The following is a 16,078-nucleotide window of genomic DNA, read 5'->3' as shown; positions in this document are numbered from 1 at the left end:
GATCATCAATATGACAATGGTATGTATGCGTGAGTGTGTGTTTGTGTGTGTGTATGTGTAGTTGTGTGGTGTATATCGAATGTAGTGTAATGTATATAAATGCGTGTTGATGGATTATACGAGTATACATATGTATGTGTGTGTGTGTGTAAATGGAAATGATCTCTTTGCAAATGTCAAGATTGAAAAATTGCGCCATCATCAAATTCGGTTGGACCATCATCAGCATCACATGCGGGGAAAATCGATTTCCTCGACTTTCGGTAGGTGATCGAGGTGGTAATAGTGTGTGTGGTGTTCGTTGGTGGTGGTGAGACGACGTTGTTGTTGTTGTTAATCAATGTGTGTGTGTGTGATTTGTATATTCTGTCATTTTCTTCTTCTTGAATATTTGCTCATGTAATCTTGGATTAGGGATATGAAATTCGTACAAAAATGATTAAAATATGTAAATGTTAAAAATGTATTTTGCTTTTTTTTGCTCTCGTGTTTATCTTTTAATTGTTGGTTTTACGTTGCGTTTTCTTATTTGTTTTTGTATTTTTTTCTGATTTTTGTATTTTTTTTTGTTTTGTTTCTTTTGTTTTTAATAATATGTAATATATATAATAATTATTAGTATTATTCGCATGTCACGGGCAGGTCCTGTGTTGAAACATCTGCCGCGGCGTTTTTCTCCTTGATGTCCTTGGCAGTTTCCTAAAACAAAAAATATATGAGCGTTCATTAGTTCAATAATATACAATGCTTAAAAATATCACAAATAATGTCGATTTGGTGGGAGCATGAACACATAGCGAAAAACGGATAAGCAACTTAAAGCACAACAACAACAATAAAAGATTTAAAAATATGGGGGAAAAGATTCGTTACAGATAACAACAAAAATATATCAAAAATTAATTATACAAAAAAAAAAAAACTAGGAATGGAAATTTTTGATGTAGTATCTTCAATGACTTGAACTTCATTTTCTTTTCATTATTAATAAATAGGGTACAGTTGTATAGTCTGAGTTTAAATGCGTTTACTGCGGCCAAACAGAGTTGTTAGATCGGGTAGCTGGAGTGTACATTAGGTTGCTGGTGCTTTTGTTTGTGTTGTAAGTGTGCGTGTTGTGTTGTGTGATGTGTTTGTTTGTGTACTTGTAAGTGTGTGTGTGTTGAGTGTAGTGATGCAGTATTAGAATGAATGAAGGTAGGATGGATGGAGGAGATAGTTAGAAAGTTAGGCGCCAGCCTGCGATTTGTTAATACAAAGTGCAATTATGAACGACAGACGAACACACAAGAACAATTCAATACGACTTTTTACAGTCTAGCACCTAGTTTTTTTTGATTGTTTAGTAAAATTAAAAAATTAGATTTATATAATTCATTCCTTTTACAATGTAATAAATAGATCATGCAGAAATTGTAACATCAAATGCAAGCAATACAGAACCTAACCATTAGAATACTATTAATGTTAACATTAACATAAACTGCAACTGTAACAGAATACTGGATAGACTACTGCTTGTTTGAACTGCTTGGCGCACTGCTTTGTTAAGCAGCAGCTACAAATGCATTTTTAGGAAAGCAAAGAGAGCAAAGAGAGCAAGATACAGCAATGATACGGAAAAACAATGATGAGAGAATGAGTGACAGTCAAAGAGAGAGGGGGAGAGCGAGAGAGAGCCCAAATGCAGGAGATAGTTAGAATTATTGTGGCACACAAAGTGATTTGTTGAGCAGAGCGAACGAGCGAGACGAGTGTTAAGATTCGTTACGAGTTGAGTTACGAATGTATCTATTATGGAGTAGTGGTAAGTGTGGTGTGGTGAAGTCAAATTCAACCGAGTTCGGAGTTGTTATTCACCTCGTAATGAGCAGCAGCTTCAATCAACAGCTTTGGACTCTGAATCTCTTTTGTTAAGCTAGTTATGTCTGTATCGGATTCGGAATTGATATCGGTTTCATTCGCAATCTTATTATCGCTATCTGTTTGCTTTTCCTCATTCTGCGCCGGCGTCTCATCTAGGGCCTTCTCTTCAACGTTATCCTGCAAACAGAGCTCATCGACGGCAGCAGTCAGACTCTGGATGAGCACATCTGGCTGTGAAGCAATTTCTTCGACCGGGGGCTCAACAATGTCATCTACCGTCTTGTTAGTATCAACATCCTTTTCGTTCGTATCATCATCTTCATCAACGTCGGTGACAATTCTTGCAACAGGAACAGGACTGATTCTTTGCTCTTCGCTCACTTTCTCAATGGGTTCGACTTCGGCATCAATCAAGGGAGGCACATCTTGTTTCACTTGCTCTGTGACAAAATCTGCTGCCTGCTCTGTGATTTTCTCGACAATCACCTGAGCTTGTTGTTCAATCTCGCTGAGCAGCGATGCATCCTGCTCTACTACTTCTTCTGTTGTTGCTGGTGGTGGTGGTGTTGATGGAGCTATTATTTCTTGCCCTTGATCTTGTTTTTGTTCCTGCTCCTGCTCCTGCTCCACTGGCTGATCCTTCTCCTCGACCAACTTGTCGTTCGTATCTTGCGCTGCGGGTGCAGCTGCTGCTGCTGGAACTTCGTCGTCGTTGTCATCGTCGTCAGTTGTCAAGGCAAAGGCCGATACACGTGAGGGCGGTGGGGACTTGGGCAATGGTGGCGGAAGACTCGACTCGACTACAACTTGAGCTGGCTCTGCAGCAGCAGCAACAGCTTCACCTTCATCATCAGCTGTCTCATCGACAGAAACTACAGCACTTTCAAGCTTGGGCTCGGGGACAAGTTCTAGTGTATCAACAGGGGAAGCTGAAGCCGAAACCGTTTCTTGAGTTGGCTCAGCTAACTCGGTTTCTGTTTGAGGTGCAACAAGAACAAAACCTTCGGAATCGGGATCAGAGGTTTCACTAACTGCCTCTATGATTGCTGCAACCACTTGTTCTTCCTCGGTGCCTTCGGCTTGCACATCTTCATCCTGCAGTTGGGAAGTGGGTAGAGAAGCGGAATTGTCGGAGACAGTGTTGATAGTGTCGTTGGTGGTGGTTGTTGTTGTGATGTTGGGTAGTGTATTATTTTGGGTCTGAACTAACTCTGCGCCTGCAACGGTCTCGGTCTTAGTAGTTGTCTCAATTTCAGTGATTTCTACTGTTGTTGTTTGTTTGTTTGTGGTGTTGTTGTTCTCTGTAGCTGTGCTAGTTGTTGTTGTTGTTGTTGTGGTGGTACTCGTATTTACAGTGTTGTTTTCTGTGTCTATTTGTTTTACCTCGATTTGCGACTTGATCTTAATTTGCTCGGCCTCGGACTCTGCAACGGGTGTTGGAGGTGGCGTGGCAGTCTCGTCGTTCTTCTCTCCAACTCCATTAGTGCCATTCTGATGTGGCTGCTCCTCCTCCACATTGTTGGTGGGGGCTGCTTCCGGTTCGGTTGGTGATTCGGCCAAACCATTTTTGTCGCCATTGGTCAACACAACATCGGCGGCTGCAGCTGCATGGCCATTGGTAACAACTTCGGTGGTTTCATTGTTACTAACGGGCTCCGGAACAACGCTTGGCTCCACTGCAGCAGGTTCCACTTTTGTGGCCTCAACGACTGGCTCGACCTTGACCGTCTCCTCACTTACTGCTGTTGCTACTGCGTCTGCGGCTGCGACTGATGTTGCTGCTGGGGCAGAAGATGTCTTGTCGTCACCGTTTAGCTGTTGCTCCTTCTTCTCTTCTTCGCTGGCTGCTCCATTCTCAGTGGGTTGTGCTGCTGCCTTGGATGTCGCATCTGCAGTTGCTGCATCCGCGCTTTGCTGTAGATTCATTAAACACAATTAGTTAAACTTTCGTAGCTGCAGTTGTATTTGTGGGTTTACCTCTGGGGCTGCTGCGGATGCCGTTGCTCCCTCTGCTTCTGCTGGCCGCTCTGCCTCGCCATTTGTTGCAGCTGCTTCAGGGGTGGTTGGAGTTGCCGCTGCTGCAGCTGCTTCTGTTGGCGAAGCTGGATCCTCGGCCTTGGCTGGCTTCTGTTTATCCTTTTTGCCAAACGAGATGCTGCGGAATGACCATTTCTTTTTCACTTTATCCTTCTTCGACTTGGACTTGATGCTCTCATCAGCCAGCGGGGAAATTTCCTCAGCTCCGCTGCCCTCCTTGGGCGAGCCAGTTGCTGCTGCTGTCTCATCCTTGGCGGCTTCGCCAGCTGCATCGCCAGCAGCGCCATCCGCTGCTTTGGGTGCCGCATCTGCGGCGTTCTTTTCGGTTGTCAAGTCTTTGTCATTTTCCGAATTCTCCTCAGTTTCCTTTTTCTATAATTGAATGGAATTGAATTAATGTTTCGCCAAGTTTGCGGACATAACTCTTGTGTTCTTACCTCGCTTGTGGCAGCCGCATCGTCGCTGTCGGCATTCTTTTCCTTGGGCGACGCTGCGTCGCCGTTTAATGCGGGCGCCGTTTGATCGACATCTTCAATTTTCTCGAGTTTCCCAGCAACTTCGTTGCCCTCGCCAACCTTCTTCGGATCGGTGGTGATATCAATTGAACGTTTGCTTTGAGCTTTACCCATTTTTGCTGGTCCTTTTTTGTTATTGAATTACTAATTGGTTCTATGTGTATCTGTGTTGTCGTAAAAATAAATGCGGGTTGCAACAAGAATTTTGATATAATTAGAAAATTGAATTGTGTTTGTCATATACTATATCTATGGACAATATGCATCTGTATCGAATGCATATATGGGTTGTGTGTATGCATATATTGTTTTTTAATTAGTTGTTCAACAATGTATCAAGTATCGCCCAAATGACAAGGCACACTTTTAAAAAAGAACATGCAATTTATTTATACATCTGACATTTCAATGAACGCCAACTTTTCTAGCCGCTGTCCGCTATCCGCTGTGGCAACGTCTACACGCCAGAAAAGTTTGCGTTTCTTTAATGTGACTGCGGTTCCTCCGTTGGCTATGATAAGGTGCATGCCCAAGGCACAGCTGCAACAGAGGCAACAAAACCCAACCCACTTAAGATAAGCATAAAAAACGAATCACGCTGAACAACTGCACTTATTTCACTCTCTACCCATAAGCCAATGAATTTATAGTTGGTTATTTAAGTAACCATATTAAGTTACTATACAAATTGCAAGTTGATTAATCAACAAAGAATTTTAATTCTTTTTATTTCGCATTTTTCGAGTCTGGCTGCGATAAGAAGAAAAGCACAGTTACTATCATTGTTATTCAGTCACTATCACATTGCCAGTCACTGTCACAGTGAAAGTCACAGCGTGGAATTTGGCTCATCTCTGCTCACCCGGGCAAGTGTTCGTCGACGTCGGAGGTCGACGCGCTTATCACTTTTGCTATAGCTGACTGAAAAATTGGCACAACAAATTTAAACAAATGAATAACGCTAGCAAGCAAGCTAGCTAAGTAGACGGCAGCAAATCATGGAAACAACAGAATCGAATGGCGCATGAATCATCTCTTATATCCAGGAAATTTTAATGAAACATCACAAAGATACACACACATAAACATACACACGCATTTGCACGCGCACTCACACTGTTAAAGAGCGTAAGTACGCGAGAGCGAGATGGCTAGATATTCTGTTCCATTCTTGTTGCTGTTGCTTTTGCTGTTGGCGTGCTATGCGTCACTTTGAAAATCGAATTACTCGACTTGGTAAATGAAACAGAAACCGTACCAAAGAATTTTAATGAAGTGAGAGGAATAAGAGAGATGGGGGAAATGGGCGCAAAAAATTAAAAGCGAAGTTTCGTCATGTTTAGGGGTTGAACAACAAAATAAAGCATGCATAAAAGTTCCAGAGGCGCGGCAACAAAATGTCCACCTTTAGTTGCCGCCAGAAAGGCACCATTTTTTTATTGCATACAAGCAAAAACAAACATGCACACACACATGTACTGTAAGTAAAAATGTGTGTGCGTAATCTGAACATTATTCATGCTTTGACTCTTCAGCTGCAGCACCAACAGCTGTTTTTGTGCTGGTACACCAAATAATTAGAAAATAACTCATCAAAGGATATTAACACACATTCTTCAGCTTAGCCTTGTATACCATAAAAAGTCACGCGGCAATTAAAATATAATATTTTAATAAAATGGCTCAGCAAAACATAACAATGTGAAATTGGCTATTTTATTTATAGCAAAGACAAGCAAAATAACTATAGTCACTTTCTACAATTTTTTTGCATTTCATAATTACTCTTGTGTTTGCTTTGTAGCCGAAGTTTACTGTATGTAAAATTGCGCCATTAAATAACAACGAAGAGAAAACAACGGAGAACAAGAAGGTCTGAAGTTTTGAGCGAACGAACATCAAGCAAGACATCAAGTTTCATCAGTTTCGTTCAATGAACCAAAAAAAAAAAAAAAAACACTCGAAAAAGTTAAACCCAACTGACTGTCTGTCTGACTGACAGACGCGTTAGCTTGGATGTCTGCTTGTTGCCAACGCAAAAACAAGCAAGCGAGAAACCAAACCAGCCATGTACTTTACAATGTTTCAATCCCACAAGAACAGGAATAAATCTAAAGCATATTTAACGACCATGGGCATAAAAATTTAGAACGAATGTTTATCTTTTGCTATGCCGAAGACTTACTGCTCTTGAAGCTGAACTCTGACCAACTCTGTCTATGAAGCTAATCAAATCAAACATTCAATCATTCTATTATATTGTATAAAAAATATTTAATATTAGTTTTATATTTCACAACATAGTGAATTGAATACAAAAAATAATAAAAGCCAAGAGGCAGCAATTAATTTGATCGTATAATTACAAATTAGATTTTCAACATATAAGATAGCACTGTATGCAAAAATGTTGATGAGTAATCGCCAGAATATGCCAACACACACATGAACACTCACTGACACAAGCTAACACAGGTGTAGAGCCGTAACTCAACCCTTGCCAAATAGACAGCAGAAAAACCAACTGTGCGCATACAATGCAAAAATAGCAACAACAACGTGAATATATAAAAGCGCAAGTAAATTTGCGGTATGACGCATCGGTAAGGCAAAAGGAAAAAGGACAAGAGAACAAGGACGACAATAAGAGGGTTGCCGGCCGGCAATTTACTACTACGATTTTACTACTGCTGCTACTGCAATACACACACACACTATACCAAATAATACTACTACACCACACAGCGCACAACAACAACAGCAACGACGACGACGGTCATTGCCCGAAGTTGCCATGCCAACGAAGCAGCGACGCCAACGCTGACATTGACGTCGGCGTCAACGACACTACGCCACATCCGAACACCCGAGCAGGGAGGGATGGGGGCGTGTGAAAATGCTTGAGCGCCGACGCGGCCCACATAAGACAACAGAAGCGAACCGAAAATATTATGGCGTTGCCAGACTGCACACTGACTGCAATTGAGAGATGACATGCACAAAATGCAAATCTAATCGAACATAGCACGCGCTCAACTTTGCACTCACATTCAATTGAGAGCGAGAGTTGAGTTAGAGTTGAAGTTAATGAGAGCTGTCTGAAAGTGACGAACAAAAATGTGTACTCAAAAGAGCTTTGAGTGCTGCTGTGTCGGCATTTGTTAAAAGCAATGAATTTCTCTTTTCTTTTTTTGACTTTTATTAGTTAAATTCAATTTAAACTTGACCTTTGATGTGATGCACACGAACACACACATGCAAGCGCACAGAATTCAGAGTACAATAGAAAAGCCACTGGACTCTCACGGTTCTTTCTTTTCTTGCTGTTGCCTTTTAAGCCGCGCCTTTCAGTGAAAGAAAATTTATAAATTGAAGGGACAAAGGAAAACGCAAAGAGCAGCAACACAAACACATGCACATACACATACACATACAAACACAGCCACCGAAGCAGAGTGGTGTCGTCTATAAATAAAAGCGCATTTATCAACAACGAAGCGTGTTCGAAATGCAACAACAGCCACACAAAGGAGCTGAACTCACACACACACACATGAATGTATGTGTATCTGTGAATATGTGCGTTGAATTGTCTGCTCTCTATCAATTTTGACACTTTAAGCTGCGCTGCGGCTGCGCTTTCAATTTGACGCCGGCTACTACTTTAACTCCCCTTCCCCCACACAATTCTTTTCCCCCTCCTCCACACCACTGGAAGATCGTTGTAGCCATCCCGGACAAGATACGTAAATTAAATTGATTGTGCAGGAATGCGTACAACACTCGGTCGCTCTCGCTCGTCGTCGGGGCTAGCCAACTGGACAAACATTAATTTCATGTCATACCACACACACATATGGACGATACGAATGTTTGTGAGTACATTCCAGTTGGTTGCATTGTTGTACACAATTGAATAGGGCATTTATAGCACTGAAAACAACATGATAAGTGCGCGCGCACTTAAAGCAAGCAGACGTAATTGAACTTTTATAAACTAATCAAACAAACGCCCACAGTCACAGCATCCCCCTCTGATTGCCCTTCCACTGACACTTTGCACGCACTTAACAGCTGACAAACACGCACATACACAAATACACGCACTCATAGACATTGCAAATGCACTCAGTTCAATCTCACACACATTCCTTCCAATTTCTTCATTCAGGCATCGCTGACTGAGTGTGAATATGTATATGAGAAAATAGACCGAAGGGCACTAGAGTAGACATAACAATACACTCACACCTTACACATTCACATGCGCATGGTATATGTTTTGTCATACAAGTGCAAGCATTGCACATTTGTCATATTATTTGCCATTTGATACGCTTGCGTCTGTTTGTGTTGCTTGTGCTGATAAGCCACGCCTAAGCAAAGCACAAAACCAATCTGCAATCAGAAATCAAGTAATTTAAACACAACATACATATGCATAGCTACGTTTACACCAACAACAACTACAACTGACCTACGCAGCCAAAAAGAGAAGGAAGCTAAAAATAAGAGAAATGTGTGCGAAAGACACAAAGAAAACAAGACGAAAAAGAAACAGAACATTGTCAAAAGCAATACAGTAGCGTCTCAGAAATTGTCTCAAGTAACCGGATATAATTGGTTGTCGCTGTTTTTTTTATTGCCGATGTTGGAAAGGATATGTACGTAAAACGAGTGCATTCCATAATTAGTAACAAGTACATTACATGCAACAAACGTACGTTGTTCGAAGAAAAAGTCACAGTATTAAAAATTAAGAAAATATTTTTTTCAATTATCATTTCCTGTTGGTCAGTTGTTTTGTGGCATGTTATCCATCCGTCCGTCCATCAAGAGTCTTTGAATGCTTCAGAATTCATCATTGATATGTGTATGTACATAGCAATACTCCCAAATACAAGCCCACGCATACAAAGCTCACATTGCTATAACGGTAGTGTGGTCAATAGTCGCTTTACTATTCGAGCCCCCTACAAACACCCCACCATATGATAAAAAGAATAAAAAAAAAAGAATGAAAAGAAAATACAGTCATAGAGAGGAAGTGTCTGTAGAAGGCAACCAGCAGTCGATTGATAAACGAATGAAGCCCAAAGAAAACAAAACTCCCTATCAATTGCATTGGACTCGGAACCTCATCGTATATGATTCAGAGTTTTATTCTTAACAATAGGATGACAATTTAATATTCTTGATTTTTGTTGCTTCACATCATATCAAAGTGTGGGAGCTACGTGACTCGCTTATACATTAAGATATTTATACACATATATTTAAACAAATGTGTGTTGGGAGATTTTCGCATTATCTGTTCCATCTGTGTGTGTGATCTTGACAAACATAATACATAACTCTGGGCATGTGTCAAGAAAGTAAAAGACAGCAGCCAAGTAGTCAGCAAAAAGTAGATAAGCAAGCAATCTTTTTATTTTCTTTAATACCGAACCATTTTTTGTACTGCAGATTTAAATTGCCAAGCGATCATATTACAAAACACGTTTAATCAGAGTGGGGGGAGCCAACAACAGTTATCTTTTTTGGCGTTTTCTTTTTAGACATCAACCCAATAAAAAGTTGAGTTAACACGGTTTATCTCTCATCCGCGAGCAAAATTTAATTTTAAAAAGTTGAAAAGAACAAAAGCCATACCTTTTTTTCAATAAAAACAACACATACTTAAAAGACTTATAGCCCAAATAATGCATTATGAATAAATTGTCTATAATTTCAATGACTCATCTAGAACACATGAAGAGTCTATGCGACGTATTTAATATAACTTATAATAATTACGGTCAACTGCTGGACACACTTTTTTTAAATAACGGATTGATAAAAATCAATTGATAGCAGCTCTTTTGAAGAGCCATCAAAAATTCAAATGTTCAATTCCACTTTGCAACATTCTTGCAACTGACCAGATCAGAGCCCACTCGCTGAAGCACAGCAACGCTTCGAGGAGACTTGGCAAGTGTAGCAGCAATAAACTTGAATATACAAGCACACACACACAATGTTAAAGGATGCGGATGCAAGTAGAAAGCATACAAGGTAAAAAGTGGGCTGCGTCTGCTTTTGCAACTGAACCGGTTCGACTATTTTTGTTCTTTCTCTACCCCTCTTTCGCTTTTTTAGTCTTTCGATTTTGCGGCTTATTAAAACACAAGAGCGAGCGTGCAGAAAGTCTTACGGCAATTGCTCTAATCGCGAACTAGCTAGTTTGTATACAGCTGTGGAGGATTATGGCCGTTAGCAGTTCAAGTTTTCTATAAGTCAGAAGGTGACAAACTGTCTTCAGCTGCTGTAATTGTACAATGATCAATTGCATCAGTGATTTCGCTAGTTGCGCACTAGTTTGTAGTACTGCTGGGGAGTTGGCAGTTGAGACAAAGGCGAGTGCCAATTAGTCACCAAAGATGGATTGCTTGGGGGTTTGCTGCGTTTGGTTTCACTTAGAATTGAGTTGTTGCCACAGGTGGCGCGCGGTCGGTCGCTTCTCATCAATTTTTTCTGATTAGGAATTCAAAGCGTTGCACAAAGTCTTCACTCAGTACGAAGTCGGTAATCTGCGGACTACTTTGGTATTGTAAACGGCATTTTAATACAGCCATAAATAATTCATAAGACGACAAAGCGACAAATGGCAACAAATCGACGCCTGCTGCTTCTGCTTACATATTTCCGGTACTTACTCTTTTATCTCTTTCTCTCTCTGTTGTTTCAGTTGTCAGCTGCACGGGTGGTCACGAAAATATCTAACCGAGGATAATAAAGAGCTTTCCCTTAATCTCTCAGGTTATTGGTGGAATTAAAAGGCAAGTTTCCAATTAAACGGTATAATTATTGTGCAAAGCACTTTCTGCTTTCATCAACAAGTTGTTAACCACGCACTAAACTTCAACTTCAGTTCAGCAGCACACAAAATTAGGAATTACTCGATTCGTTAGGCAGCGAAAAAAGCCGACGCACAACACAACGTGAACGAAAAACACACAACAAAATCAAACCGCTCAAGTCAAACAACAAACGACGACTGTTGCCGTTGGGCGACTCATGATCAGCGACGACGATGAGAAGCAGCAGCAGAAGCCGAAGCAGAAGCAGCAAAAAGCAACAACGACGACGAAAAAGAAACTTCTACTTCATACACTTACCCAGAGTGCAAGCAGCAAACCAGCAGCAGCAAAAGCAGCAGAACAACGCATCAACAACAAGAACAGCAGAGGCAGAAAGACAGACAAAGAGAGAAAGGCCGGAAGCGTCAGCAGCGCGGCGTCAACAGCTGAAATGCGGGCTTCAGAAACAACAGCAGCAGCAACAATATTGCATTGAGTGACCATCATCATCAGCAGTTATCGATAAAAGCGATAGTGATATTGCTGTTGTTGTTCTTTCTTACTAGTGTTGTTGTTGCTTCTGTTGCTTGTGTAAGGAGTCAATAACAAAACTAATGAGCCTTGGCGTCGGCATCGATACGCACATTGTGCTTGCATATAAATGCATGTGTTTAACTGTGTGAGTGTGCACATGAACACTTTATTGCTTTATTTTGCCATTCATGCTACACACAATGACCCCACATGGCAGCCAGCGGACGCTGTACCAACTTTAAATAAACAATGACATTACAATGGAAATATAAGCAAGAGAGAGATAGCAATAAATGTTTTCTTTTGACTTTGCGCACTACTCAGCGAAAATCCATGGTTTACTTTATGAATAGTTGTGTGTTAATTGTTCAAATTTAGCTTGATTATCGAATCGCTTATCAATTTAATTGGAAAAGAATTCATGCGTTCGCCTGTTATCGAAATACGCTGCAATACTGCACACACAATAAAGACAAAGCAGCACTCGAATTTAGCTTGCGAATGCCAAAGTGTTGACAAGAGTTGTCAGTGTTTCACACCCACTCCCCACACCCCACATTTCGGTCTTCAATGGCCACATGTGTGTAAAAGATGTGTCTTGGAGCTACGCTCCATCACTCCATCATCTCCTGAAGCGACGCCATCGCTGATTTGCCGTTGTGTGTGCGTATGAGCATGTGCATGAGTGCGTAGTATTCTTGCGGTTTGCTATGAATATGTACAAATGTACATATGTACATATATTTTCATCAAGGCAGCACATTTTTACCACTTGATTTTCCCACTCCTCACTACAAAACGAACAAAAAAAGCAATCCTAACCACTTGAAATACTAACACACATATACATACATATGTATATTCACTAATGTATATCCATAGATGAAGGTATGTTTGCAATTATTTGTTTATTTATAGTTGTCGGTCGCGCAATTTAAATTGTTATTAATGCTAATTCAACAAAAAGAGGCAGTAGTGGCAGCAACGGCAAATCACAAGCCTCTTCTGTTATATGTATAAATAACAAATAAATATGCCACAATCAAAAAATATTCGTAATCCAAGCAAAAATCAATCCACAAGAATAACAAATAAAGCCAAATGCCACAGTGCACGACAAGAAATGAGAGACGGCAAAAACAACTCAACAACACAGGTCGGGATGAAGAAGAGGCAAACAACAGCCGGCCGGCCGGCTGGCTGCACATTTCGGGTCCACTTCGGTTCGCTTCGTTTCGTTGCGATAAGCCATGCGATGCTGATCGCCACAAATTGCGTTGTTTGAGAAAAGCAGGCACTTTGTTATTGTTGTTGTAATGTAGTGAGAATAGAGTACAGTGGGCCCTTCGACAAGAAGATTCACAATTGCTAGTCTGCCACCTATTCATCATCAAGTTTACATTCATATATTTTCACCAAATATAAAATACATGAATAAACTATTTACATTTATACATATGGTATACTGATGGCAAGAACTTTTAGGTTTAAAATTAATTTACCAAATTCAATGTAATTGATTAAGTCACATCTATTAGACAGATTGAATTCAACTTACTGTAGTTATACAGGGGTGTCAGGGAACTTTAAGTGATTTCTAGTGGAAGTCACCAAACGTTACACAACTGACACATTATTGCCATGTCACAGGATTCTAAGTGATTATCTTAGACATGAACCTTTGTTGTTTAAGTTATTCCATGATGTGGACTTAATCCAATACAAAATTAAAGATTTACATTTTAAATTAATTTTCATTATAAAATTTGAGGCAAAAATAATACATTTCTAACTCGTCAAGTAATCCAAGATGATTCTAGTATTCTCTAGGCAATCGTTAGTTGCGCTAAAGGTAATAAAATTTAAAAACAATCTATAAATTTTGATTCATTTTCAAATATGAATAACATTTTTTAAAATGTTCGCGTTAAAAAATGATTTTTCTGAAGGTCGTGCTCTAACTATGCTTTACTTTTACTGTCACTTTCATTTTTTTTGCCGCCATAAACTCTAAATAAGATATGTTTACCGATTAATATTAACACAATTCTTTAAGCTACAACAGTATTTGATTTGTTCTCTTCTAACCTTTTTTAAAAGTCGATAACAAAAATTAATAATAAATCTGGTTTCAAGATTTGTTAACAAATGCAACTAAGCTACGTTTAGTTTAACCACAAATTACACTTGGCGGGCAGTACGAAAACGTATATCGAGTATTACCTCAAATGTGATTTGCGTTTATAGCAACCGCAGTCGGCAACAGAACGTACCCAATTCCCCCGTCGTAGTCCCTTCTTCACCCGCAAGCAAAACCCTGTTTAGCCTCTCTGACAAATTGTGAAATTTGAAACGACTTCAATACAGCCCCGAACCGAATGCTATATAATGCAATTCAACTCAAATTCAAAATAACAATAACAAACCCAATCGCAATCTCAATAAAAATCCAAATTGGTTTGTGCATTAGCAGAAAAAACGACAGTGAAACTCTTATTACAGGACTAGAGCCAACAAAAAGAAATGGAAATAAGTAAAAATACATAATATATTAACTAATAGATGATTAATAGTACTAAAAATTGATTTACAAATTTATGGGATAATAAATTGGGGCTGAGTCAGTGAATTTACACTGCACAAACACACACATACACATAAGCCCACAGACAGGCATGTAAATGTGCAGCGACGCCAGTTAGGGCGGTGGCTGCCTCTGCCTCTGCTCGTCTCTCAGCCTTATACATAATTGTTGTAGTTATTATAAGCTACGACTGGACTGACTGAAAAGCTACGACGCAATATGTATTAATGCAAGGAAAGCAACAAGAGTATACAGCAAACGATCTTCAGTGATGGAAAAGAAATCTGTAGAGATAATCAAGTAGCGGGCGAAAGTAAGTCACATTTTGATGGACCATTTGCACTATCCAAGGATTTTTTTGCAATCAAGTTCCATGTGCGTGTTGGCAAGTGTAATCTTCAGACGAGACAAGGCGAGACTGCTCAAACAAAGAATAAACCCAAGACAAGACAACGACTGCGACAGCGACAACGACAATGAAAAATAAGTCAAGTCAGGCATCTTGAACTAGGCAGACAGGCACTCACGCATACACAGGCGGACAGCCAGTTTCAACCACAGACAACGCACATGAACATACACGTGCACATGTATTCGTGAACGTGTACGTACATACACACATATGCACATACACACGAACGTAAGAAGCGGTAAGGCAAGGAGCAAGCGAACGAACGAGTGACAGCACAAAGCGTAAAAAGGATAAATGAAGCACGCAAGGGAAGAATGTGAAAAAGCAGCGTAGAATGCGAAACAGGCAACAGAGAGCAAGCGAGCGAGATAGGATAGAGCGAGATACGAGAGAAAGAGAGCGAAACGGATACAAAGCCACCGGCAGCGACGCCGACCGAGGCGACATAGTGGCAACGCCGACGCATTTGCAGGCGGCACACCCAAAATTGAGAAGAAAAAAAACAGCAATAACACCTCAAAAAACTTACTAGCCGGCAAGATGGAAGAGATATTACATCTCAAACAAAGAGACTACTGCGAATAGAAACACTACATCAATACGTAAAAAAAATTTAGAAATGATATTGTACAGATTTTTCTTTTATCGCGCCCAGCCCAAAATCGGACACATACACAACACACACTAACAAGAGAATGGCGTCCTTTTTGAATTCCGCTTGTTTGAGTTGTCTGCGACACTTGCATCTATAAGACTGTGTATTTTCAAACGGTACAGTTTTAATTTAGCACACTTTATACTAAAGAAACATGTTAATGCTTATTTGAGTATACATTTTCAAGTTATAATTCACAAAACCTCGTCCTACACTCGCATTCACACACACACATACTTATTTGTATAAAGCGTTATACAGAATTTCAACAGCAGCACTTCCACACACACATAAGCACTCAGACAGCTTGGCTTGGTTTTCAAATTTCGTATTTGCCATATTTTTTCTTTACTTTTTTCAAACTTGTTATGAATGAAATGAAAATTGTTAATTGCATTTACCTGGCTCACAACTTGTATTATGTACACGCGCTTTATTCTTATAAACTGAGTATCGATATAAAAACCGCTGTTCGTCTTTCTTTTTAACTACTTTCTGTGTCTTGTAGAGCTGTTAAACAAACCGAATGCGGTGGAAAGTAGCGTGACCGCAAAATGAATTTTAAAATATACCATTTGGCGTAAAAAATATACCAAAATTCAGACATGGTCACATTTCATTTAGTAAAAACAGTAT

The 16,078-nt window shown here is 40.0% G+C and overlaps 1 protein-coding gene across 4 annotated transcripts; it reads right to left on the bottom strand.

Annotated features, from left to right (window-relative positions):
• Positions 1-428: 428 nt before the first annotated feature.
• Positions 429-15,999, bottom strand: LOC132798785 (A-kinase anchor protein 200). 4 transcript variants are annotated; one of them, XM_060810762.1, is made up of 6 exons: positions 15,844-15,999; positions 4,341-4,582; positions 3,844-4,275; positions 3,250-3,780; positions 1,861-2,961; positions 429-699 (listed from the first exon to the last, which is right to left on the bottom strand). In XM_060810762.1, exons 2-6 carry the CDS (start codon positions 4,530-4,532, stop codon positions 622-624), a joined length of 2,334 nt encoding a protein of 777 aa, XP_060666745.1. In that variant the 5' UTR covers positions 4,533-4,582; positions 15,844-15,999; the 3' UTR covers positions 429-621. The 4 variants fall into 4 exon arrangements, with proteins under 4 accessions (XP_060666745.1, XP_060666743.1, XP_060666746.1 ...); XM_060810760.1 differs by having other exon boundaries at positions 1,861-3,780; XM_060810763.1 differs by lacking the exon at positions 1,861-2,961 and having other exon boundaries at positions 15,844-15,997.
• Between the last annotated feature and the right edge of the window lie 79 nt (positions 16,000-16,078).

The sequence above is a fragment of the Drosophila nasuta genome, chromosome 2L, assembly GCF_023558535.2.
Source record: "Drosophila nasuta strain 15112-1781.00 chromosome 2L, ASM2355853v1, whole genome shotgun sequence".
Classification (NCBI taxonomy): domain Eukaryota; kingdom Metazoa; phylum Arthropoda; class Insecta; order Diptera; family Drosophilidae; genus Drosophila; species Drosophila nasuta.
This window is presented reverse-complemented; position numbering and strand designations above follow the sequence as displayed.

What these genes read in the sequence shown, in the direction of transcription:
- LOC132798785 (XM_060810760.1), bottom strand. Translation starts at nt 4,532, where the DNA reads ATGGGTAAAGCTCAAAGCAAACGTTCAATTGATATCACCACCGATCCG. An exon ending in CATCCGCAGCAGCCCCAGAG is followed by an intron (nt 3,781 to 3,843) that starts GTAAACCCACAA and finishes ATGAATCTACAG; the next exon opens with CAAAGCGCGGATGCAGCAAC. An exon ending in AAGCTGCTGCTCATTACGAG is followed by an intron (nt 700 to 1,860) that starts GTGAATAACAAC and finishes TTTTTGTTTTAG; the next exon opens with GAAACTGCCAAGGACATCAA.